Source organism: Mustela putorius, unplaced genomic scaffold (genome assembly GCF_011764305.1).
Source record: "Mustela putorius furo isolate JIRA1106 unplaced genomic scaffold, ASM1176430v1.1 tig00003853_pilon_pilon_pilon, whole genome shotgun sequence".
Lineage (NCBI taxonomy): Eukaryota > Metazoa > Chordata > Mammalia > Carnivora > Mustelidae > Mustela > Mustela putorius.
The window spans coordinates 45,394,063-45,419,457 of record NW_025422005.1 but is presented as its reverse complement, the minus strand read 5'-3'; the positions used below and the strand labels follow the sequence as shown (position 1 = coordinate 45,419,457).

Sequence of the window (25,395 nt, the reverse complement as noted above, 5' to 3'; positions counted from 1 at the left end):
GGAAATGCACCAGCCAGCCAGCGTGAGTCACAGCCCCAATGCCCATGTCCCCACTATTACCTCCCTCTCCGCGTCAACTCCCAGGTGATAATGCCCAACTGCTTTTCCACGGGACCGGACATCCATCACTGGTTATTTCACATAGAGGCTGTGGCAGCTTGCCCGTGAAATGACAAATCTGCGGGAATTGGCCCCTTATCGCTCCCGGGCCAGCCTGCTTCCCCTGAGAGCATTGCATTTGATCATTGGGAATCTGTCCAAGAGGAAGAAAAAGAAAAGTAGTCGAGCAGGGAGCAGGCAGCTTTTGTGTTTCCTACAAAGCCTGTGTTGTCAACACAGTTGGTGCAGTAGAAGAGGGGAGGGAGTGGAAAGGGAGGAAAGGCAGTGTGAACTTGACCTGTGATCTTAATGCGGGTCCCTCAGGTCTCTGTGACTGGCCTTTAGTAATTAGTTGAAGGGCCCCCACCCCCACCCTCACTGGTCCTTTCCAGAAACTAAAGCTTCCTTGCAAGCTTCCTTTTTCTGTGTTCTTTTTGTGTCTTCCTCTGCAACTAACTTCCTTTCCAGAAACTAAAGCTTCCTTGCAAGTCCTTTTTCTGGGTTTTTTTTGTGATTTCCTCTGCAACACCTTCTCGTTCCCTCTCCACCCGCACTGTGGACACTTCAGATGCCTTTGCTTATGTTTGCTCTAATGAGACATGAGGGGAGCACACACTTTGGGGTCCTATGTAAGTGCTAACATTGATCTTACTGGGCCCACGAGTGCCAGCAGATGGTATGCTCAGAGAGCTAAGGCCATCTTGCATTGTTCTTTTTTTAATTTTTTTTAAGATTTTATTTATTTATTTTACAGACAGCGATCACAAGTAGGCAGAGAGGCAGGCAGAGAGGGGAGGGGAAGCAGGCTCCCCACTGATCAGAGAGCCTGATGTGGGGCTCAATCCCAGGACCCTGAGATCATGACCTGAGTCTAAGGCATAGGCTTAATCCACTGAGCCACCCAGGCGCCCCTGCATTGTTCCTTTGACCGCTTCGAACAACCTCATGGTTGTTACATTTCTTGAACTCACTTGGTGGTTCTCACACTTCAGCCTGCACCAGAATCACCTAGAGGACTTGTCAAAACACAGATCCCAGGACCCCATTCCCAGAGTTTCTGATTTATTTGGTCTGGATTGGCTGCGTAAGAATTTGCCTTTTTAACAATTTCCCCAGGGGGATGCTGATGCTCTCTGGTCCAGGGACCACACTTGAAGAACCACTGCTGCAGAACATCTAAAGTCTTATCCTAAAAGAAATTCTATATAATGAAATAGAGTTCTGGCTGCCACCTTGTGTCCCCTTGTGCATGCACCTAATCTCAGTTGGTTTGACAGAGACCCCTGAGTGCCAACTCTAGGCCCATTTCCGCTCCACCAAGATAAGAGAAACTATCATGAACCAGGAGAAACTCACCAGACTGTAAACCCAGGTGCGCATTGGTAGAAAAGGAACAGCTGGCTGGAAGAAGATGGCTCATAGAATGGTTACAGCAGATGATAAAACCTTAGTTCTCTCTTTCATTTAAAGATTTTACTTATATATTTGTGAGAGAGAGAGAGAGAGAGCATGAGAGAGCATGAGTGGGGCGGGGCAGGGGCAGAAGGAGAAGCAGACTCCCCACTGGACAGGGAGCCTGATGAGAGACTCAATCCCAGGACCCTGGAATCATGATCTGAGCTGAAGGCAGATGCTTAACCGACTGAGCCACCCAGGGACCCAAACCTTAGTTCTCCTTATGGAAGTTAGGGGTAAACAGTATCTCTGGTATTGAAGAAGTGAGTAAGTTCACAAACCAGGGAACCATGATCCTTTCCCACAACCCGAAAGTCTAGGCATCGGGGGCAGCGAACGCTTTCACCATCACAGGCCATGCTGAGAGGAAGCAGCTGACAGGAATGCTACCAGTGTCTTAAACCAGCTTAGTGCAGGAGTCCGACTAGTCAGAGAAGACTGGCTGAAGCTCTGGCCACACAATGCATGGATGGGACCACACCACTTGCTACCAGAGAAGAAGAGGGGGATAAGGAGGAAGAGGAAGAAGTTCCAGATCTTGTGGAGAATTTTGACAAAGCTTCCAAGAGTAAAGCAAACAGAATTAAGTCAATTTCTGAAGAAGATGGAACTTGAAGAGGTGACTAGAGCTGTTGTTTTATATGATGACTGCTTTTTAAAATTTTGTTAATGGATCTGGTGGACTCTAGAGCTCTAGTATTTTTAAGCTCACCCCCTTGGACACAGCAGCACTTTCCAGTTTTTGCTTAGACACTATTCATTCTTTGCAGCTCATTAAACTGAAGAAGCCTGGGAAGTTTGAAACAAGGTTCATGAAGTTCTTTACCTGGTTTTAAAAAAAAAGAAGAAGAGAAGAAAAAGAAAAGAAATGAAAGAGCTCTCTTATAAGTATACTTGAATAATAGTTTGGACACCTCCCTAATGGGGAAGACTAAGTATGATTTTTATAAACATTAAATAATTCAGACCTTAAACCCTCTTTCTGGAAGCGAAGAAGATTGTCAGAGAACATAGAACAAAGCACCAAGTCTTCTGTCATAAAATGGCCTTTATAAATCCTAGCCTCTCCCCTCCCCCACTAGCTATTTAAGTTTGCACATGTTACTTACTGAGCCTCATTGTCCTTATCTGTAAAACGGGGGTGAGAGTAACACTCCTCTCTCAGGATTTTTGTGAGCATAAATGAGATGAGTCACGGAAAGGGTTTAAACAGTGCTGGGCACACCAAGGAAGTGCTCAGTAAATGCACGGTGATCAGTTATCCTTATGGAAAGCTTGTGTTGAGCAGCTATGCTGTCCTTGCCCTGGACCCTGTGATGGACACAAGAGTTAAAGAGAGAACCCCCACATCAGTTCTGGTGCTCCAGAAGGTCAAAGTCTAATCCGAAAGCTCAAGCTTGTCTTCATAATGAAGCACCATATGGTGTGGGTGAGCGCTGCACTTCGGGAAGGATGGAGGGTCTCCTAGGTGCCGGGGTGGGCGGCACCAGTGAGTTACCACTCCTCATTTTGTCTCTGGGGTCTGGGCATTGCACAAACAAAGGCTGCTTTCATCAGGCTGCCGCCTACACCCCTTTTCACACTACCTTTTGCTCTTGCAGCAGCTGTGGAAGAGGGCTGCCTGCCTCCAGAGAGGTGAGTACCTTTTTATTTGTCGTGGGGGAGCACAGCACGTGGAGCATTGACAGGCTGCTTAGCCAGCCTGAGAGCAGGCAAAAAGCCCAAACCAGGTGTCTGGGTATCTCAGAAGGGTTGCCGGAAGAACAGATTTATAAGCAACAAACTGCAACTTTTGTTTTAGAGGCGAGATTAAATAAACTCCATTTAACTGCTGTGCTGACATTAAGTTGCAAAGATGGTCCTCTGAGGTACTTTTATTTATTATACAGCTGGGTTTGGTAAATTGAAACATCAGCTTCCACAGTAATAAATCGAATTAGAGGCTACAGAATGCTGTGGGCAGCTGGTGTGACATTAGAACTTGATAATGGGACAAAGGACCTTCTGTTTTTGCTGTACTTGTTCTGAGAATTTTGCCATGGAATCATCAGTCCGTTAATTCACTCAACCAAATACTATCTCTTGAGCCCTTTGATGTGTCATGCATTGAACTGGCTACTTTTTACACATTTTCTTACTTTCTTTTCTCAAGGCTGGAAAGTTGCTGCTGCTGTCCTTATTTTGTAACTACAGACTTGGGCTCAGAAAGTCTGGCCACTTGCAGAACCATGATTCCAACCCAAGTATCCCTAAACTATTTTTTTCTTTTGGCTATAAGGGAAACATAAGATTGTGTAAGTTTGAGATATACAAGGTGTTAGTTTGTTGCATTTACAAATCACAGTATGATTACTACAGTAGTGTTAGCTAACCACTTGATCACCTCACATAATTCTCATTTTTTTTGTGTGTTGAGAACAGTTAAGATCTAATCTCTTAGCAAACTTAAAATTTATAATACATTATATTTTTTACCATAACCACTCTTTGTACATTGGATCTCCAGAACTTACTTATCTACTATTACTTAAACAATCTCTCTCCAGTTCACCCACCCCTCAGCTCCTGGTAACTATGATTGACTCTGTTTTTATAAGGTTTGGTTTTTTAGATTTTGTGTATAAGTGCTACCATACAGTAATTGTTTTTCTCTGTCTGACTTATCTCACTTAGCGTAATGCCCCCAAGGTCCACCCATATCATCACAGATGGCAGGATTTTCTTCTTTCTTGTGGCCAAATAACTTTCTATTATATATATACTTCACATCTTCTTTATTCATTCATCTGTTGATGATCGCTTAGGCTGTTTCCATATCCTGGCTCTTGTGAATAATGCTGTCATATTAACATGAGTGTAGTGGTCTCTCTTTGAGATGCTGATTTCATTTTCTTCAGATACAGACCCAGGAGTGCTGGGTCATGCGACAGTTCAATTCTTAATGGAACCTCTCTACTCTTTTCTGTAATGACTGTACTAACAGGTATGACCAAACTGTTTTGATTGTATCATGTCCCTTCCCTCAGAAAGATATTCCTCTTCTCAAGAAGGTCAGCCTTCAAAAAGATATTCCTCTTCTCAAGAAGGTCAGCCTTCAAAGAAGTAAACATAAAAACAAATAATCCTATTATTTACTAAATTTTTATAATAGTAGAGTGTGTTTAGTTTTCTAATAGAGGAAATATTGTGCAAATAGGGGAGTGATCGCCTGTCCTTGGATAGGCCAGTGAAGTGTTGATAGAAAATGTATCTGTTATCTTCTGCTACAATCATACCACATAATAAGCAACAAAATAGCAATAGCACACAGCAGGAGTGTGGGGTCTGCTGGGCTGAGCTCTGCTGATATTGCTAGAATGTTGCAGACTACCCAGGCAGCTTTGCTGATATGGACTTGGGTTTCTGATGTGTAGGAGGATCAGCCTGTAACCAGCTGATCTAGAGTTGCCTTGGCTGGCACAAGGGGGGCAATATGACTTAGCAGCAGCTGTCTCACCCTCCAGCAAGTTACCTGAGGAACAATCTTCAGCCACAGCTGCAAAGCAAGACAATTCCCATTGCACAAACACTTTTCCAACTCTGCCATGTCATATTTGTTAACATCCTATTGGTTAAAGCAAGTCACATGGCCCAGCTTTGGAGTGGGAGGATGCCAAACTTTACCTATAGGGAGGCAGGGATCCAGGCAGGAAACATTTGCAGGGAGTACCAAGGATAGACACAGGCTGGGTGACATAGGGAGGGGCGCTGTAGGCAGAGGTGGGAGGTGTAAGGAAGCAGGTCCCAACAGGGAAAATCAGAAATAGCTAAGTAGACTTGGTGTGGAAACGGTGGTATGAATGGAGATAAAAGCTATCACGGAGGAAGACAGGAACCAAATCTTGGAGGTTCTTGTCTACCAAGGACTAGATACGATAATCTTGTTCCCCAAGGGACTGACCGTGTGGTGTTGGGCATGGTTCATGTGTCCCAGGATCTCCTAGTTTAGTCACCCATTCAGGAGAATAAAATGACAGCACAGCGTGGGTCACTGAAGCCACATGCTATGTGCATTTATGTGAAAGAGAAAATTTAGACAGCTAAGACAATGATTTGCACTGTTCACTTAATGAGCATGGGCCCCCCAGGGTGACAGTTTCAGTAGACACTATAATTCCGCTGTACTCTGAGCCAGTCTCGGTTCCGTCAGGACACACATTCTGTGAGCCTCTCAGCATGACTACTTGTGTGCTGTGATTGTAGTGTATGACTAGATGGGTCTTCTTCCTACCATTTGGCTCTGAACTAAGCTGACCTCTTCTCTGGCCCTTTACTCAAAAACAGCCGTCTGTCTCCACATGGAGGACAAAATTGCTTGACAGGCAAGTATTGGGAAACAGTGACGAGTCTCCAGTGTGACAGCTTCTTCCTAAGGGTTGTAGAAGGGCAGTTGGAATGTTGTGTCATTTCACACTGGCTCTAGAACCTAATCGTCATTGGAAATGAGGTTCGTTGTACCTCAGATTTGATATGGACCGTAGTGTTGTCAGAGTACAAAGCAAAACAGACCAAGGGGGACCCGGGATACTTAGGGGTGGCTTCATGGAGGACGAAAGATCTTCAGATGTCTTCTGTGTGATGTGTCTGAATTAGTAGTTTTACTTATTCCCTTTTGTGAGACTATACGGTAGGTGAGGGCAGAACATGGTTCCTGGCAAGAACCATATTCCTGACTTATCATTGGTTAATGGATGATGGATGGACCAATGGATGTTCAGCGCAGAGACAGACCATGACTGAAAGCAAGGTGGTAGGAAGAAAGTGGAGGACAAACAGACACAAAGTATTCTGATGTGGAAGAATAAGAAAGAAGGTTGGATCCTAATGTTAATCAGGTGCTATGCTGAGTAGTTAGGACCATGAGCTTGCATGAGGTAGTTTAAATGAGTAAATGCCATGATACTGAGCAGTCTTAGAAACAACTTCCATGGAAACCAGTGCTTGTTTGGAAAGAACATCTCCTGTGTTCATGGTATTAATCTTCAGTACAGATACCAGATTAGAAACAGAATACATCAGGTCTGGAGGGGGACCTGGCAATTATTAACAAGTCTGGGGTTTTTTCATCTGAGCCCTACCACTTCACACCTATGTAACCTTGGGCAAATGCCTTAACCACTGCAAACCTTAGTTTCTACTTACATAAAATGGTAGGCTGATAGGACCTAACTCATACAGTCGTGGTGATGTTAAATGCAACAGTGATTGTAAAGGGTCGAGTGCACAATTGAGCATCTGCAAAGTGTTCCGTAAAGCTTGCTTAGCTTCCTATAACCCCTCTAAAGGCAGGGATCCATGATCAGAACCTTAATCTCTTCTAAAATCCTTGAAGAAGGAGCTCGTTCCCTGAACAATAAGAGATATGAGGTTGGATCCTAAAGTTAATTAGGTACCATGCTGAGGAGTTGGGCCTATAGCTTATAATGTTGAGTTAGCTTAAACAAGTAATGTATTTGTCCTGTTGGGGCAGATTTTATTCATTCAACATTTTTTTTTAATTTAAATTCAATTAGCCAACACACAGTATATCATTAGTTTCAGAGGCAGTGTTCAACAATTCATCAGATATGTACTCAACGTGTATTTACTGACAGTGTACTATATTTTAAGGCCTCTTATGTACACTGAGAATATAGCAGGGCACACATGCACACTTATGGGCACACGTGCATTTGTTTTATCTATTCAAATGTCCCAATTGAACTGGGACCAAAAACTGGCATCCCTACCCCAGACTTCCAGCCATCTGTCCAAGATCTGCTCATTGGTTGAGTAGACAGGGTCTTTACCCTTCCTTACCTGGTGGCTCTTAAAACATCTAGGGACTGCATTGTGTTAAATAAAACTGTCATCATTTTCAACCTCTATTCCCCAAATATGTTATATGTTTTTGCCATATTTTTATGGATATATGTTTTTAATCATCTTGTCAGAAATTCAGTGCATTTACAGTAGCCACTTTCACCTTTGAACCTCTTCATATCCTCTATTAAATATGAGAAGCAGCATTGTGTCCTGCAACCAGTACAGGTCTGGAGTCAGACTCCCATAGAGCCAGACCCCTCCTCTATGCCTATGACCACTCAGAGCATTGATATACACATCTGTGAAGTGGACACAATAGTACTTCCTTGATTGTCATGAAGACGAAATGAGATAAATTGCATAAAGCATGTAGTATACAGAAGATGCTTGGTGAGTCTTGGTGTCCTCAACCCTTGACCTCTCCATCCCTTGTTATCTCTGGAATAAATATCTTGTTAGTTCCCAACAGTGCAATGACTCTTTGGAGATTCTTCTTTGTCATCACTCTTTCATGCAAACCACGCTGGCTGGCATCCCTCTTGAATAAGCAGCCCCTACTTGTGTGAGCAAAGCAGGTTAGTCCCAGGGCAGCAATTAGCGCTGGGTCTCTGTCAGTACTTAGCAGAGTCGGCTAATATTTTATTCATTAGCTATAAATATGGCTTTTCTCCCATTAAGCAATGTCAGAGGCTAGTCCTGACTCAGGAAATCTCTGACTCAGACACTAAGGAGGGAAGAACCTTATTTCAGAAGAGAAGACTCCTACGGATTCTCAGACAAGGATTCTTGGGTGGGTTCCAGGAGTCCACCATTTTCTCTTCTGAACTTTTTAATTTTGGGTCTCATCTTAATGACAGTCTTTAAAAGATAATATAAGTTTATTTTGAGTCTTTCAGATGATCTCACTCAACCCAATATTTTGGGACACGCTTGTGTTTTGATATTTCTACCTCCTGCAGAAGGAAAAACACAGATGCCTCCCCGGGCTGGGTGGATTTTGTGACTCTGTGTAGAACCCATATTAGACAACGGGAAGGAGAGATCCTATGGAAATGGGAAGAAATGCCTTACCTAAGGCATTCAATTAAAATATTGATAATAGGGGTGACTGGGTGACTCAGTGGGTTAAAGCCTCTGCCTTCAGCCCAGGTCATGATCCCAGAGTCCTGGGATCGAGCCCCACATTGGGCTCTCTGCTCAGCAGGGAGCCTGCTTTTCCCCTCTCTCTCTGCCTGCCTCTCTGCCTACTTGTGATCTCTCTCTGTCAAATAAATTTTTAAAAAATCTAAAAAATATATTGATAATAGCAGAACAACAATACTTGGTAAAACAAAATGCATCTCTTATCTTCACTTGAATGGTGGTAAGTGCTATAAAGAGAGTGTTTTAAAGAGCCTTCAGGTAGTAACTGGGGATGGGGAGTGGCATAAAGGAAGTGTCAGATGATCAGGCCTGAGGTCATGACTTGTGATTTGAGACCAGCATGATGAGGCCTCAGTCATGAAAGGTCTAAGAGATGGACATTCCAGAAGAGGGACCAGCTGGAGCAGCGTCTCAGGGGAGAACAGTATTGGCACACTGAGGTAACTAGAAAGGAGGGGGGACAATAGCTAAGCACAGTGCACTGACGGAATGGGATTGTACTGAGAGCTGTGGAATCTGAAGGCTGCTCTCTAGATATGTTGGGAAACCACAGGAGTTTTAAACCAGGGAGTGACGTGAGATGACATTTATTTTGTAAAGATCACTTTGGAGGCTGCATAAAAAAAAATTAGTGTGGAAACAGGTAGAGACAGCTTTAGAAGCCACTGCAACAACAGAACAGTAACAATAAATATAGTGATCTGCACTCGTACTGATGGTGTTCTACGCACTTTAAATATAGGGCTTCATTTATGGCAATCCTAAGAGATAGAGGGTATTGTAATTTTATAGATGAGGAAACTGAGTCACAAAAAGGTTTAATCTCTTGATATGGACAAGGTGGTAGAAATAGAGGGGGTTTTCTTGTTGTTGTTTAGAAAAAGAAGGGACTCAGGTTGTATTTTGGAGGGCATGCAGTGATTGTGGGATCAGCTGTGGAGAATGAGACAGGTGGCAAGAGAGGACTATAACACCCTTTCCAGGCGCTTTGCTGTTTCCATCATTGTGGGCTTCTGCACGTGTGGAATGTTTGATACATGGTCAGTGCTCAGTATAAGACTGAAGCTCCCCGAAAACTATTTGGGATTGTTTTTTACTTAAAACAAGCATGTCTTACATGTGCATGTAGGACCAGAAGCTCTTAGGACTAGTTTTTAATTTGTTTGGACCAACAGCATTCTTTCATAAATGGCTGCATTTCAGGTAGTCAAGACTGGTATAGACCAGCTCTGATTGACCAACAGCAAAACAGGTTCCTCATGATGGTATCTGGGAGGTGAAGGTGGGCCATCACATCCCAGTGTGCTAAACTCAATCACTACGGGGCAAGAAGGAAGACTGGGGATTTTTTTAAGCGTGTGCCTTATAAAGGTTTAGACTCAGAATATTCAGGTGGCTTCAGCTCAAGCCACTTCAGTTAATTCTTATTACCCCTTTTGAATTGGCTTCCAGAAACACAACAAGGCTACTGTTTGGCCTGTCTTTCCAAGGGCAGTGGCGGCTAGAATGGTACATTTATTTGGGGGGTTTCTTTCATATTTTCAAGGATTCTTCCTTCAAAAAGTTACCTTCCTTTAAAAAGTTCACCTAAGTTTCTGTGTGTTGAATACTTACCATAGACAAAGGCTTGTTCCCTATACTTAATGTCCCTCTCTCATTTTCCAACTCCCAACCACAACCACTCCATGAAGTTGGTGGCTAGTGGATGCTCTGACCACAGAGTCAGGTTAAGGAACCCAACCTGATGCCTCTGTGCCATCACTCTTGTAGAGTCTGACCTGGTCAGTGTGGCTCCAGAGCTTCACTTCTCACCCCCCACTGCAGACTGCCTTCCTGAGGATTCATGTTGGGGCTTTGCCTACAACAAAGGCAGCCAGGGTTTACCAGACTCCTGGTCTGCTCTGCAAGTTGAGCCGAGACATTCTCCAGGCAGGTATTCTTGAATACCTCTCCTGCCGTAGGATTTCCTTTTCTGTCTGCAGAGAGATCTGTGTGAGGGAGCCTGGCCAGGTTGGAGCTAAAGCATCGAAGCATTTGGAGCCAATTCTCAGCTTTTCTCTTTTGTTGCATTCACATGACAAGCTGGAAAGACTCATGAGTTAGGAAGAAACCAGGCAGTAATGTTGCAGAATTGGAGCCCCTTTTGGTACATAGGTTTGTTCAGAAAGGTTGACTGGAAACTAATCTTTGACTATGGGCACAGGCTAGGCATTGCTTGGCACTTTCCATCTGTTAGACTCATTTTAGTCCCATGATCATCTTTGGAGGGCAAAATTAATATTCCCATTTTGTAGAGGAAAAAGCAAGGGCGCAGAGACTTTTCATGACTTGCCTTAAAGTATACGATAGTACAGAGCTAATTGAGGATGTGAACTCAGGACTGAATGTTTGTAAGAATTTGCAACTGCACCGTCCTATCTCAGAATTTTCCCAACATGAGCGATTTGGGGAGGTTATCTGTTAGATTTTAAATTCCATGATTGACTGTCTCTCTCACCTTTCTCAGTTACCAGAAAGTAGATGTGCAAATAGTAATTATTTAATGACGAAGTAAGTAATGGACCAATGGAGTGACAGATTGAGGGAGAAGGATAGACAAATAAAATGATACCACCTTCCATGAACTTTTATATAAATAAAGCATTTCTAGGCTCTGTCATCTGTATATGTTGCATTGACCTACCTGTCCAGTATCATGTCCTTCTAATATGAAACAAAGGCAAATAATCAGGACAATCTGAGCTCTTCATTTGCCCTTGTGTGTCACGGAAGGACTCTTGCCTTGTAAAGATGTGGACTCCCCTGAGAGCTTCTCTGTCCTCTGTTCCTCCTCAGTCTGGCATTCAACTCCGAGTGAGCCTGCCACGAAGCTCATCCTTATTATTCTAGCCGTCCCGGAAGGCACTCCCCTCTCGTGCTCCATTCTGTAGTTATTTACTCAAACTAATCACTGAGCACTTCGCCTCCATTTTACATTCAGAATTAAAATTCAGGAACCCCAAACTCCATACCAGGGCCAAGAGGGCCCTACAGGTTCTGGCTACTCCTACAGGTTCTGGCTACTCCTACAGGTTCTGGCTACTCCTACAGGTTCTGGCTACTCTGTGCTCTCTCCCCGGTTCACCGCCTTCAGCCCCCTGGCTGGTCTTTTGGCCTCTCCTCAAACACAGCAAGCATGTTCCTACCAAGCACACATGTTGGCTGCTTCCTGGGAAGGAAGGAGAGTCATCTCCTCCCAGACCTTTAGCTGATGGCTTCTTCTCATCGTGCAGGATTCGTTCAGTCCGTGAGCTAGTCAGTGAACGTTTATTGAGTCCAGCTACGTGCCAGACATGGTTCTAGATGCTGATAAAGCAACAGAAAGCGAAGTCTCTGCCCTCGTGAATATACCTTTTAGTTGGGAAGAAAGACAGAGAAGCAAATAATGATAAAATACAAGGCAATGGTAAATGCTTACATGTCTACTTCCTCAATCACACCCGTGTCTCCTGTCCCAAGGCACCATCTGTTCCATGCAGAGGCCTGCTTAGCTCTTCTGTTAGTACTTACTAACGCTTCGAGTAATAATTATTCTGGCTTCTTTTCTTGGTTATTCTACACCATGAGAGTCTTGAGTTCAAGGACCTTGTCTATTATTTGCTTTTATATAATGGCACAGTACTTGGCACTGAGGAGCAGCTCAGTGAAAATGTTCATGATGTGATATCATCTGTCTGTGTAGGAGTTTTTAGTGTCAGCGTGAGTGTCAGAGGGGGTTCTAGACAACTGGGAGCCTATAGCATGCCAGGCATTGTATTTGTCACCAGGGGCCCAGCATTGAATGATCTATAAGATTGCAGAGCAAAAGAAAAAAAATTAGGGGCACCTGGGTGACTCAGTCGATTAAGTGGCTGCCTTCAGCCAAGGTCATGATCCTGGGGTCCTGGGATCAAGCCCTGCATTGGGTTCCTTGCTCAGCAGGAGCCTGCTTCTCCCTCTCCCTCTGCCTGCCATTCCCCCTGCTTGTTCTCTCTCTCTCAGATAAATAACATCCTTTTAAAAAAGAAAATTAGAGTAACAAGATTTAAAGATGAGGACAACTACTAAGTATAATATAAAGCAAAAGGTTATATAGTTACAGATGGTAGGGAAGAGGGCTATTTGGAAAAGGAAGTAGAAGGACTTTCTTGAAGGCATCCTATAAGGGGAGACCTCATGGTTGAAAAAGAGCTTGGCATACAGAGTCATTCCAGGTGGCAGGAAGAGCCTTTGCAAAGTCCTCGAGGTAGGAGAGAGTGTGGCATCCTTGCAAGACAGATGGGAGGCCAGTGTGGTCAGAGTGTCATGGGGGAGGAGAAGAATGGTTGGACAGGAGTTTGGAGAGGTTGCTTGAAATAAGATAATGAAGGGGAGGCTCTTGATGGTTTTGCTGCTGTTTTTCATTAAGAGTCATAGGAGGGGCGTGCCTGGGTGGCTCAGTCAGTTAAGCATCCGACTCTTGATCTCAATCTCAGGGTCATGAGATGGAGTCCTGTGCTGGGCTCCATGCTGGGCATGAAGCCTGCTTTAAAAAAAAAAAGAATCCTAGGAAGCCTCAGAAGACTTAAGCAGCATTGTGACAAGGTTCAGATCCTCTTTTTAAAAGATCATGCTGACCACTTTGTAGAGATGTAGACAATAGATTATAGAAGGAACAAAGAGAATGACACTTACTTTGTATTTTAAAGAAGTCAAAGTTGGTGAAGAGGCCATTGGTGGTAAGGATCTGACAAGCAGAAGAGTCACATATATGGAAACTAAGGGTCAGGAGGCACTCTGGTGTGTTCAGGAACCATCACCTGACATGTTTAGAATGGATGGTGGCAGGGTGAGTGTGAGGCAGTGCAGCACGGAATAGTTCATTAAATGTTGGCTGAATTAGATGGCACTTTGTGTACCTAACTGCGTATGATTATGTACAATCTGTTTTTGTTACTTCCCAGCTTCTCGGGTGTCCCCCACCCCAACCTTCCTGTCTAAATTAGAAATTCTTTGAAAGCAGGGAGAGGATCTGCCACCTCTTACCAGCTGCGTAACTGAAGTTTGCTTAAATGGAATGCTTTTGCAACCCTTGAGAATTAGAAGATCCAGGGAGTATGTTGTAAAGGGTTAAGAACAGAAACTTTGGATCAGATAACCTCAGATTCCTATTTTGAGCTCTGCACACAAGCTGTGTGATCTTAGGAAAGAAATTTAATATCTCTGAGTCTCCCATTTCCTCACATGGGGGATGGTGCCATCAATAAATCCTACCTCCTAGGATTGTTGTGAGGGTTGAGATAAATATCTTTAACTCCACAGCATGCCCGGCAGTGTTGTCAACACTTGATAAATGGCCACTCTTCGTTGTTTGTTGGGAGGAGTGGGGTTTGTCTGTAACAAGGTCTAGTGCACAGAAGGACTGGAGTCTGCAGACAGGGCTCCAACTTGAAGTCTGCTGCTAGCTCTGAAGATGACCTGCTCTCCCTCTCGGTGAAACAGGTGGGGTTGGATATTGTGGCCACCTCAAAGAGACACCCTGAAATTTGACATGCTGATATGTTACAAGCTGACCTTACTACTGAAAATGAGGGCTTAAGGTTATTTTTTTTCAGGCTACAGAAGTGGCCAGTATTTAAGACTCTGCTTTAGCGGTGGCATTACAGAAGTCAGAGTGCTTTAAGAAAGTCATGCATGCCTAAGGGGCTCCTGGATGGCTCAGCTGGTTGGGCGGCAAACTCTTGATTCAGCTCAGGGTCATGAGATCGAGCCCAGCATTGGGCTCTATGTTCAGCAGGGAGGCAGCTTCAGGATTCTCTCTCTCTTCCTCTCCATCTGCCCCTCCCCTGCTCATGCGTGCTCACTCATTCTCTCAAATAAATTAAAAAAAAAAAAAAACCGGAAAGAAATAACATTTAATTTGCACACCTTGTGGCCAGTCAGGTTAACACGTAGAATTATCACAGGCATCATAGTTTTGTGGCCCTTTATAGGAAGAATGAGGTTCTATATTTTCTATATTCATAGATTAAAAACAAGTACCTAGTCTCTAGAGTGATGTTGGGGGCATTGAATTTGTTGTTTGTTGCAGCTGTTATTGAAACCAAAGGAGAATTAGGAAGGTCATCATTAGTAAGGTTGAGCTTACACACACACACGCATATATATGTAACTCTACAGACACACATATGTATATATTGACGTTTAAACCACATGTATCAGGGTGCCTGGGTGGCTCAGTGGGTTAAGCCTCTGTCTTGGGCTCAGGTCACGATCCCAGGGTCCTGGGATCAAGCCCTACATCGGGCTCTCTGCTCAGTGTGGAGCCTGCTTCCCCCTCTCTCTGCCTGCCCCTCTGCCTACTTGTGTTCTCTCTCTCTGTTGAATAAATAAATAAATCTTTAAAAAACAAAACAAAAACACATGCATCATATACAGAGCTATGTATGCACAAGCGTGCTTGTGTGTGTTCTGTTGAAAGGGAGGAAGTGGTCGAGGTAGGGACAGTTGAGCACCAGTGGTAGAAGTGTGGAGTAGTAGAGTAGTAGAAGAGGAAACGTAGAGGACAGGGTTTCAACAGCTTGTGAAAGAAGAGTGTCCTTAAAAATGTATCGTGTATTTTTGTGAACCTGGTATAAACACATTCCGAGATCCGTTGTAGCATCTAGTCCTAGTCTTTTTTAAAAAGTCTCATCCGCAGTCACTTAACTCAAGAGGAGGAGTTCTTAAGGTGAAGCCCTGTGGGCAGAGTAGTCTTACCAAAAGTTATTTATTGGAGATGGAACTTGCCCAGTTTGGGATGTTGAAATAATTGACAAATCAGATGGTCTTCTACTTCCCTGTCACCAGGCACCAGCGGAATGTCACATAGAGCCATGCCTGGCTAAGCTACTCCTGTTCTTATCTGCAAAATGGATAGCCCACTGAAAGGAGAAGTGAAAGAAGCTGGGCTTTCTACTTTGCTTTACCTCCCTAATAAAATAAATACAAAAGTGCACCTAACAGGCTTTGCTGTTCAAGTCTCAGCTTTTCCACCTAATAGAAGCTCTTCTTTAGATTTTCCAGAGCCTTCTTGGTCTAGAAATTTTCATCTTACCCTCTTGTCCTGTGGCCACAGGAGAAGATGAGACAGAATATGTCTCATTGAGATTGTTGTCAGGCATTGACCACATGTTAATGGAGTTATTCCTACACTAAACCACAGTGAGCCAATGAAGAAATTAAGGTTCTGGGATCTTAAATGACTGCCTGAGACCCACACAGCCAGTAAGAGAGGATGTGACGAGTCTAAGTACGGCCCCTAACACATGGCGAACCTTCCACAATTGTAGCTAATAGTGTGGTGGATCCTTTCACCATTCCACTGAGTGATCAGATGTTGGAATGAGCTGTGTGAGCGGCTTCTCGAGAGCTTACAGCCTCATGGAGTTTGACTAGATTATTTTCCAAAAGAAGGCTGTGGTCTAGGGGTTGACATGGCAAGTGGAAACAACTATCAGAGGAGGTCACAGCCCATGATTTAACCAGAGACCCCCACTGTTCAAAAATTGATTTTGAAAATAGGATTCCAAGAATAATTCAAACATAATTGGAAAATTTCTTTTGTAAATCATCTGTGACACTAAGTCTGCATTTACAGAGCTACTGGTTCTTCTCGAACATACATAACATTGAAGATATCATTAAGAGACAATGTAATACTTAAGTTATTAGAGGTTTTCTATGAGAAAGTCAGAAAAGAGAGAAAGTTGATGCTCTATTATATATATAATAAATATAATAAAAAAATATATAATAAATATAATAAAAAGAACTTTCAAAAAAAACTTTTTCAGTTTGGTATAATTGACATGTAATGTTACATCATTTTCAGGTATGCATCATAATGATTATTTGTATATATATTATAAAATGGTCATAATAAGTATTAACATCTGTTACTGTACAGTTACAATTTTCTTCTTGTGATGAGATCTTCTAAGCTCTACTATCTTAGCAACTTTCAGAGATGTAATATAGTATTAACTGTAATCAATATGGTGTACATTATGTCCCTATGATTTTATTTATAACTGGAAGTATGTACCTTTGGCCATCACCCTTCACCCATTTCTCCAAACTCCACCCTACACCTTTGTCAACCATCATTCTGTTGTTCTCCATATCTGAGTTGGGAACTTGCTTTCTTTTCTTTTCTTTTCTTTTTTTTTTAGATGACACATATAAGTGAGATCAGATGGTGTTCGCCTTTCTATATCTGCTTGTTTCACCTAACATAATGCTCTTAAGGTCCATCTGTGTTGTTACAAATGGCAAGGTTTCTTTTTTTATGGCTGAATGGGTGTGTATGTTTGTATTCATTGTATATATATGTACCACATTTTCTTAACCATCTATCAGGACATTCAGGTTGCTTCTCTATCTTTGCCGTTGTAAATAATGGTACAATGAGCATGAGGGTGTTCGTATATCTTTTTGAGTTAATGCTTTCTGGTCCTTCAGATAAGAACTCAGAAGTGGGGACACCTGGGTGGCTCAGTGGGTTAAGCCTCTGCCTTCAGCTCAGGTCATGATCTCAGGGTCCTGGGATTGAGCCCCGCATCAGGCTCTCTGCTCAGCGGAGAGCCTGCTTCCTCCTCTCCCTCTCTGCCTGCCTCTCTGCCTACTTGTGATCTCTGTCTATCAAATAAATAAATAAAATCGTAAAAAAAAAAAAAACTCAGAAGTGAAATTGCTGGATCATATGGTTGTTTTATTTTTAATTGTGGAACCTCCATTTTGTTTTCTGTAACAACTACATCAATTTACATTCTCATGTAACAGCTCACAAGTGTTCCCTTTTCTCCACATTACATTAACATTTTTAGTTTTTGTCTTTTGGTAGTAGTTATTCTAACTTATATGAGATGATATCTCTTTGTGGTTTTGATTTGCATTTCCCTGATTAGTGATGTTAAGCATCTTTTGAAGTACCTATTGGCCATCTCTATGTCTTCTCTGGGAAAAAAGTCTATTCAGATAGTATGCCCATTTCTTTTTTTTTTTTTTTTTGACTTAATACTTAAATGATTTATTAATGCCTATGAAAGCCAAATACCCACATGTAATATAATAGGAGGATCAGTTTTTTGTTAGTTCAAATAAAGAAGAGTGATGGAGAATTGAATTACCACCAGAAACACAGCAATTTTGGCTTAACAAACTCAACAGAATCTGTGTCATGGTAGTCAATACTATATCTGGGTTTTTTAAAAAAATGTTTTATTGTTTTATAAATATATAATGTATTATTAGCTTCAGGGGAACAGGTCTGTGACTATATCTGGTTGTTTTTTTTTTAATTTTTAATTTTTTATAAACATATATTTTTATCCCCAGGGGTACAGGTCTGTGAATCACCAGGTTTACACACTTCACAGCACTCACCAAAGCACACACCCTCCCCAATATCCATAATCCCACCCCCTTTCCCCAACCCCCCTCCCCCCAGCAACCCTCAGTTTGTTTTGTGAGATTAAGTATGCCCATTTCTTAATTGGATGGTTTAGAGGTTTTAGTTACTGAGTTGTAGAAGTTCTTTATATATTTTGGATCATGACCTCTTGTCATAGATCTGATTTGTAAATATTCTCTCCCATTAGTAGGTTGCTTTTTTTATTTTGTTGATGGTTTTCTTCACTGTGCAAGATTTATCTTTTCAGAGAATCAGATCTTACATTTGTTGGTTTCTTCTGTTGTCTTTTAATTTCATTTATTTCTTCTTTGATCTTTGTAATTTCCTTCCTTCTACTGACTTTGAGCTTCATTTGTCTTTTTTTTCTAGTGCCTTGAGGGTTAGTGTTGGGTTGTTCATCTGAGATTTTTCTTGTTTCTTGAGGTAGGCATTTATCTCTATGAACTTTCCTCTTAAAACTGCTTTTGCTGCATCCCATAAGTTTACGTATGTTGTAGTTCCATTCTCATGTCCCTCAAGGTATTTTTTGATTTCTCTTTTCATCTGTGACAAGTAACATGTTGTTTAATCTCTATAAAAATATATTCATGAGTTTTCTGGTTTTCTTTTTGCAATATCTGCTTTTATGCCATTGTAGTCCAAAAAGATCCTTGATATGATTTTAATATTCTTTAATTTGTTAAGACTTGTTTTGTGGCTTAACATGTGATCTATCCTGGAGACTGTTCTATTCACAATTGAGAAAAATGTATATTCTGCTGCTTTTGAGTGGAATGTTCTTATATATCAGTTAAGTCCATCTGGTCTAATGTGTCATTTAAGGCCAATGTTTCCTTATTGATTTTCTCTTTGAATGATCTATCCATTGGTGGAATTGGGTTATCAAATTCCCTTACTAGTATTATATTACTGTCTGTTTCTTCCTGTAGGTCTGTTAATGTATGCTATCTATATTAAGGTGCTCCTGTGTTGGGTGCATAAATATTTACAAATGTTGTTATCTTCTTATTAGATTGGCCCCTTTATCATTATGTAATGCTTTGTCTCTTATTACAGTCTTTGTTTTAAAGTCTGTTTTTTCTAATGTAAGTATAGCTACCCCAACTTTCTTTTGGTTTTCAATTGCATGGACTATCTTTTTCCAACACTTCACTTTCAGTCTGTGTGTCCTTAAATCAGAAGATCAGTCTCTTGTAGGTAGCATATAGGTGGGTGTTCTTTTCTCATTCATTCAGCCACTCTTTGTCTTTTGATTAGAGAATTTCACTCATTTACATTTAAATAATTATTGATAAGTTTTTCTTGCCATTTTGTTAATTGTTTTTTCAGTGTTCTATAGTTTCCCTTTTTCCTTTACTCCTCTTCTTTCTCTTTCCTTTTGTGGTTTGATGACTTTCTTTAGAGGTATGTTTAGATTTCCTCATTTTTTTTTTTTTTTTGTATATACAAGAGGTTTTTGCTTTGTAGTTACCATAAGGCTTACATATAGCAATTTAGATTTATAAATTGTTTTAGATTGTTTTTAACATTCATGTTGGCTTTATGTGATTAATCCACTACCTTATTATATATTTATCTTTACCATATAGTTACCTTTACCTATACTTTTATATATTTTCTTGTTACTAATTAGTGCCCTTCCTTTTCACATGAAGAAGTTCCTTTAACATTTTTGGTAAAGTTGGTTAGGTGGTGATGAACTCTTTTACCTTTTGCTGGTTTGGAAAATTCTATCTCCCCTTCAGTTCTTAACATTAACTTTGCCAGGTGGAATATTCTTGGTTGAAGTTTTTTTTCTTCTAGCACTTTGAATAAATCATGCCATTCTGTTCTGGCCTACAAAGTTTCTACTGAAGAAATCTCATAGTTTTATGTGTGTTTCCTTGTATGTAACAAATTGTTTTTTTCTTCCTGTTTGCAGCATTCTCTTTTTCCTTAATTTTCAACATATTAATTATAATGTGTCTTTGTGTGAGTCTCCTTGAGCTTATTTCATTTGGAATTCTCTAGTCTTCCTAGGGGTGTGTGTGTGTGTGTGTGTGTGTGTGTTCTCCAGGTTAGAGAATTTTTCAGTAATTATTTCTTTCTGACCCTTTCTCTCTTTTCTCCTGGGAACCCTATAATGTGAACATTAGTCAGCTTGATGTTGTCCTATTAGTCCTTTAAGCTTTCTTCACTTTTTGCCATTCTTTTTATTTTTTACTTCTCTGAGTGAGCGAGTTCTAGTGTCTTGTTTTTGAGGTCACTGATCCTTTGTCTTGCTTCATCTGCTCTGCTCTTGAACCCCTTTACTATACTTTTCAGCTCAGTTGTGTTCTTCAACTTTGTGACTTCCATTGGTACTATTTACATTTTCTCCTTGTTGGAGTTCTTCCTGAGTTCATCCATTCTTCTCCTAAGTTCAGTAAACATCTTTATGACCATTACTTTGAACTTTTTATTAGTTAGATTGTTTATCTCTATTCCATGAAGGTTTTTTCCCATGGTTTTATCTTATGAGGTTGTTTTGTTTTTTTTGTTTTTTGTTGTTGTTTTTTTAGAACATATTCCTCTGTTCCTTCATTTTGCTTGACTCTCTGTTTTGGTTTCTGTATAGTAGATGAAACAGTCACCTCAACCAGTCTTGAAGGAGTGGCCTTGTGTAGGAAATAAACCTTATCATTCATGGCCCTAGCTCTTGGTATTCTCAAACTTTTCTGATCATCCAAGTAGCCTATTATATGTTTATATTTTTAATAGCTCCCAGTAGTGAGGCTATGCCAAGAACTGTCAGTGTCCCAAAGGAGAGAGCCTCAGTTAGCACCCAGATTTAGGCTGATTAGGAGCCAGACCCTCTGGCAGAAGTTTTCAGAGTATGCGAATATCTGCAGTCTTGTGTGACTACATACATAATGCCCCACTGGCTACCAGAGCTGGGCAATCTGAATGTGTTCCCTGGGTGACAGTCAGAACAGTCCGGGCTCCAGATGGGTGTATAAGCTCCTTTCTGGAAGACGCATGTGAGTAGTAGCAAGGCAGAGGGGGAGTACAAAGATGGTAGCCACTGACCTATGTTCCCTGAGAGCCCTTCAATAGGCCTCTAGATATATGGCACACCTGAGGACTGTCCTTCAGGGTGAAACTCCAGGATAAACAAATGGGCCTCTTTTAGAGAATGACTGAGGTTGTGTTTCAATCTGATGTTTATATAATACTCTAGGGGTGACAGCCTGCCAAGAACTGTCTCTCCAATTGTTCAGCTCTGTGGGACACAGGTACTAAGCCCCTCTGGCTGCCTGAATCAGGTGATCAAGGAGCATTTTCTGGATAGCATCCACAAAAACCATGGCACTAGACTAAAAACCAGGGCATCAGGTATGTGTAATAGCTCCCCTCTGAGAGATACTCACATGCCTGGAGCACAGCAGAGCAAGACTAAGAAGATAGTACCCACCCTCCAAGGTTTTTGGAAGGGATCACAGTCACCCATTAGATGTATGTCAAAACATTTTTTTTAATATTATAATTTCTGTCTTCCAATATAATAATATTACTAGCACACTTTATTGGAATGCTTGTGTGCAGAGAGCAAATATTTCATTCAATATCCACATTACACTTTAAATTAGATTTTATTATTACTGTTTTATAGAGTAGGAAACTGAGATTAAGGTATTTATTCAGTACTTTATAATTAGAAGGTAGAAGAGCTAAGATTCAAGTTTATATCTGTCTGACCCCAAGTTCTAAGTTTGTCTATAATCCTGTGCTGTCTCCCAATAATGTCTATAGTCCTGGAGACAGACTATAGACAGAAATTTTAATAAATGTGGAAACAAAAAATTGACAGAAAGATTTATTTAAATCACAGTTATTTCTTCTCTACAATCCAAGTTCTTTATATTGACCCAGGCTGTATTAAATCACAGCAGATTTCAGATCTGGTTTTAATGGACCAGGAAAAGGATAAAAGATATTCTCAAGTATAAAAAAGGAGGTTTAAATACATCCACAATATCTTTTTTCATTTTTAACATTAATCCTGGGACTACCCCTCTGTAAAGACAATTGATTTGAAAGATGCTTTCTTTTATATTCAGTTGAAATTCTTTTTGATCATCTAAAGTCAGATACTTATTCATTTCTGACAAAAGTAGTCCAAGAAATTGATTAGACATATTCTTTCAATTTTTCCACAAATTGTTTCTTATTAATAAAGTTAATTTACCATAGACCTGATGAGATTGTTAGGTCATTGGAGCATGAGATACATGGCATAGTCTATAATTTAAGAAAGTTTTTCTCGATTACTTTATGATAGGGGAGGGAAACAAAATAGAGGAGAAATTACAGATGCATTAGAGTTCATAATTTTTCCTTTTCAGCAAAATGAACTATTCATACATCTTTAGAGAATATGATTAAAAAAAAATCTGAAAATACCCAAGCTGGTCAAATGAGGGAAAACAATTGGATAGAATGTGGTTGTAATAATAAATGGGGAAGGGGGGGACAAGAAAAGAGAGAACTCCAGCCTCTTCATTATCTGTAACTGCAAGTAGACAAATATACCAATAAATGGATAAAATCAGGAAGAATACCAAAATACTAAGACCTCACTTGTGTTAAGGTAGAAAGATCACAGGTGATTCTTTTCTTTTCTCTCCTATGTGCCACATTTAGTGAAGTAGTGATTTTCCATTTGCTACAAATACAAATGAAGTCCCCTTCATTTCACTCCCTAAATTCATTCTCCTCCTTCCCAGCAGCAAATTGTAATATGGATATAAGAATGTGTCCATTTAGTGTATATCTTATACTTTAACTACAAATTCATATTTGTTAATAATACAGTATTTTACATTCTTTAATAAATGGCATCTTATTAACCTATTATATGATTTTTCCCAGAGCTGTGTTTTCATATTCTATCTGCATTGATGCATGAGTCTAGTTTATTCAGTATAATTGCATATTGTAGACATTCCATCATATGAACATAATACATTTCATGGGTTCCTTTACCAAGGGACATTCCAGTTGTTTTGAATGGTCACCCTTTCAAATGATGCTATAATAATCATCTCATATATGTGTAACCAGGTTTCCCTAGGTTATTTTCTTAGAAATAACTCCTAAACAATAGTAAACAACTTCAGTTTTACTCTATATTGAAAAACTATATTCCAAAATGGTCATGCCAGTTTATGTTCTCCAGCTAGTGTGAAGTTACAGTTTCTCAGTGTTCTTGCCAAATGAGATATTATTTTCAAACTTTGGGATTCTTAAATTGGTGGGTGTGAACTAATTCTCATTGTCTTCATTCCACTTCCCTGCTTACTACATGGTTGTGAATTTATTTTTAATTTTTTTGGTGTGAATTTATTTTTATGAGCTATTCAAAATTTCTCTCCTGTGGTATCTGTAATATCCATTTGTCCAATTTTCTATGAGTTTCTTTTTTTCCTATAGCAGAAGTTTCGAGTGGAGCTGAGATATTAACTCTTTGTTAGAGATATTAACTCTTTGTTAGAGTTCACAATTAAGATATTTGTTGGAGATTAATCTAGTTAAGAAAGTTTTCACTTTTAACATTAATCCTATCTTATTTTTAAACTTCTACAAGTTAGTCATTTTTACAGTTGATATGTACTTATATTTACCAAGAGCTTTATTAATTTATTTCTTTTTTTAATTAAAATATCATGAATACACAGTGTCTTATTAGTTTCAGGTACACAATATACTGATTCAACAATTCTATGTTATTCACTCACCATACTGTTATTACAATATTATTAACTATATTTCCTGTGCTGTACTTTTCATCTCCATGACCTATTTATTTATAACGGGAAGTTTGTACCTCTTAATCCCTTTCACCTGTTTAACCCATTCTCCTGCCAACCATCCCTCTGGTAACCACCAGTTCTCTGTATTTATGAGTCCATTTCCTCTTTGCTTGACATTTGTTTGTTTTTTAGATGCCACACTTAAGTGAAATCATATGGTATTTGTCTTTGTCTTTGACTTATTGCATTTAGCATTATACCCTCTGGGTCCATCCATGTTGCCACAAATGGCAAGATTGCATTTCTTTTTTATAGGTAAGTAATGTTCCATTGTGTATGTATACCACTTGTTCTTTATCCATTCATCTACTGATCACACTTGAGCTGCTTTCATGACTCGTTTATTTTAAATAATACTGCAATAAACATAAGGGTGTGTATACCTTTTCAAATTAGTGTTTTCATTTTCCTTGAGTAAATACCTAGTGGTGGAATTACTGGATTGTCTGGGAATTCTATTTTTAATTTTTTGAAGGAACTCCATACCTTTTTCCACATTGATCATACCAATTTACATTTCTACGAACAGTATATGAGGTTTCCTTTTTCTCTACATCCTTGCAAACACTTGTTATTTCTTGACTTTTTGGTTCTAGCCATTCTGACAGGTGTAAAGTAATATATTATCATGGTTTTAATTTGCATTTCCCTGATGATGAGTGATGTGGAACATCTTTTCATATGTCTGTTGACCATCTGTATGTCTTCTCTGAAAAAATGTCTATCCAGGTTTTTGGCCTATTTTTTTAAAAAAAACTTTATTTATTTGTTTGAGAGAGAGAGAGAGAGTACAAATGAGAGAGCAGAAGCAGGGGGACCAGCAGCAGGACTCTATCCCAGGACCCCTGAATCATGACCTATTCTAAGGAGAAGTGATTAACCAACTGAGCCACCCAGGCACCCCTCTCTGCCCAATTTTAAATTGGATTATTTTTTCAGTGTTGATGTGTATAAGCTTTTTATATATTTTGGATATTAACCCTTATCAGATGTATCATTTGCAAATATCTTCTCTCAGCCTTTTTTAAAAAATTTATTTATTTTCAGCATAACAGTATCATTATTTTTTCACCACACCCAGTGCTCCATGCAATCCATGCCCTCCATAATACCCACCACCTGGTACCCTGACCTCCCACCTCCCCCACTTCAAACCCCTCAGATTATTTTTCAGAGTCCATAGTCTCTCATGATTCACCTCCCCTTCCAATTTACCCCAACCCCCTTCTCTCTAACTCCCCATGTCCTCCATGCTTTTTGTTATGCTTCACAAATAAGTGAACCATATGATAATTGACTCTCTCTGCTTGACTTATTTCACTCAGCATAATCTCTTCCAGTCCTGTCCATGTTGCTACAAAATTTGGGTATTCGTCCTTTCTGATGGAGGCATAATACTCCATAGTATATATGGACCACATCTTCCTTATCCATTCATCTGTTGAAGGGCATCTTGGTTCTTTCCACAGTTTGGTGACTGTGGCCATTGCTGCTATAACCATTGGGGTACAGATAGCCCTTCTTTTCACTACATCTGTATCTTTGGGGTAAATACCCAGGAGTGCAATGGCA

The 25,395-nt window shown here is 40.4% G+C and overlaps 1 protein-coding gene and 1 pseudogene across 1 annotated transcript in view; both read left to right on the top strand.

Annotated features, from left to right (window-relative positions):
- Window positions 1-25,395, top strand: part of FYB2 (FYN binding protein 2) — a 120,161-nt gene that overhangs the window by 31,786 nt on the left and 62,980 nt on the right. Inside the window, exon 4 of the mRNA XM_045064593.1 lies at window positions 3,156-3,189. Within this exon, the coding sequence (XP_044920528.1) occupies window positions 3,156-3,189 (34 nt within the window). The remainder of the gene's footprint in view (window positions 1-3,155; window positions 3,190-25,395) is intronic.
- Window positions 5-2,169, top strand: LOC123387375 (annotated as a pseudogene).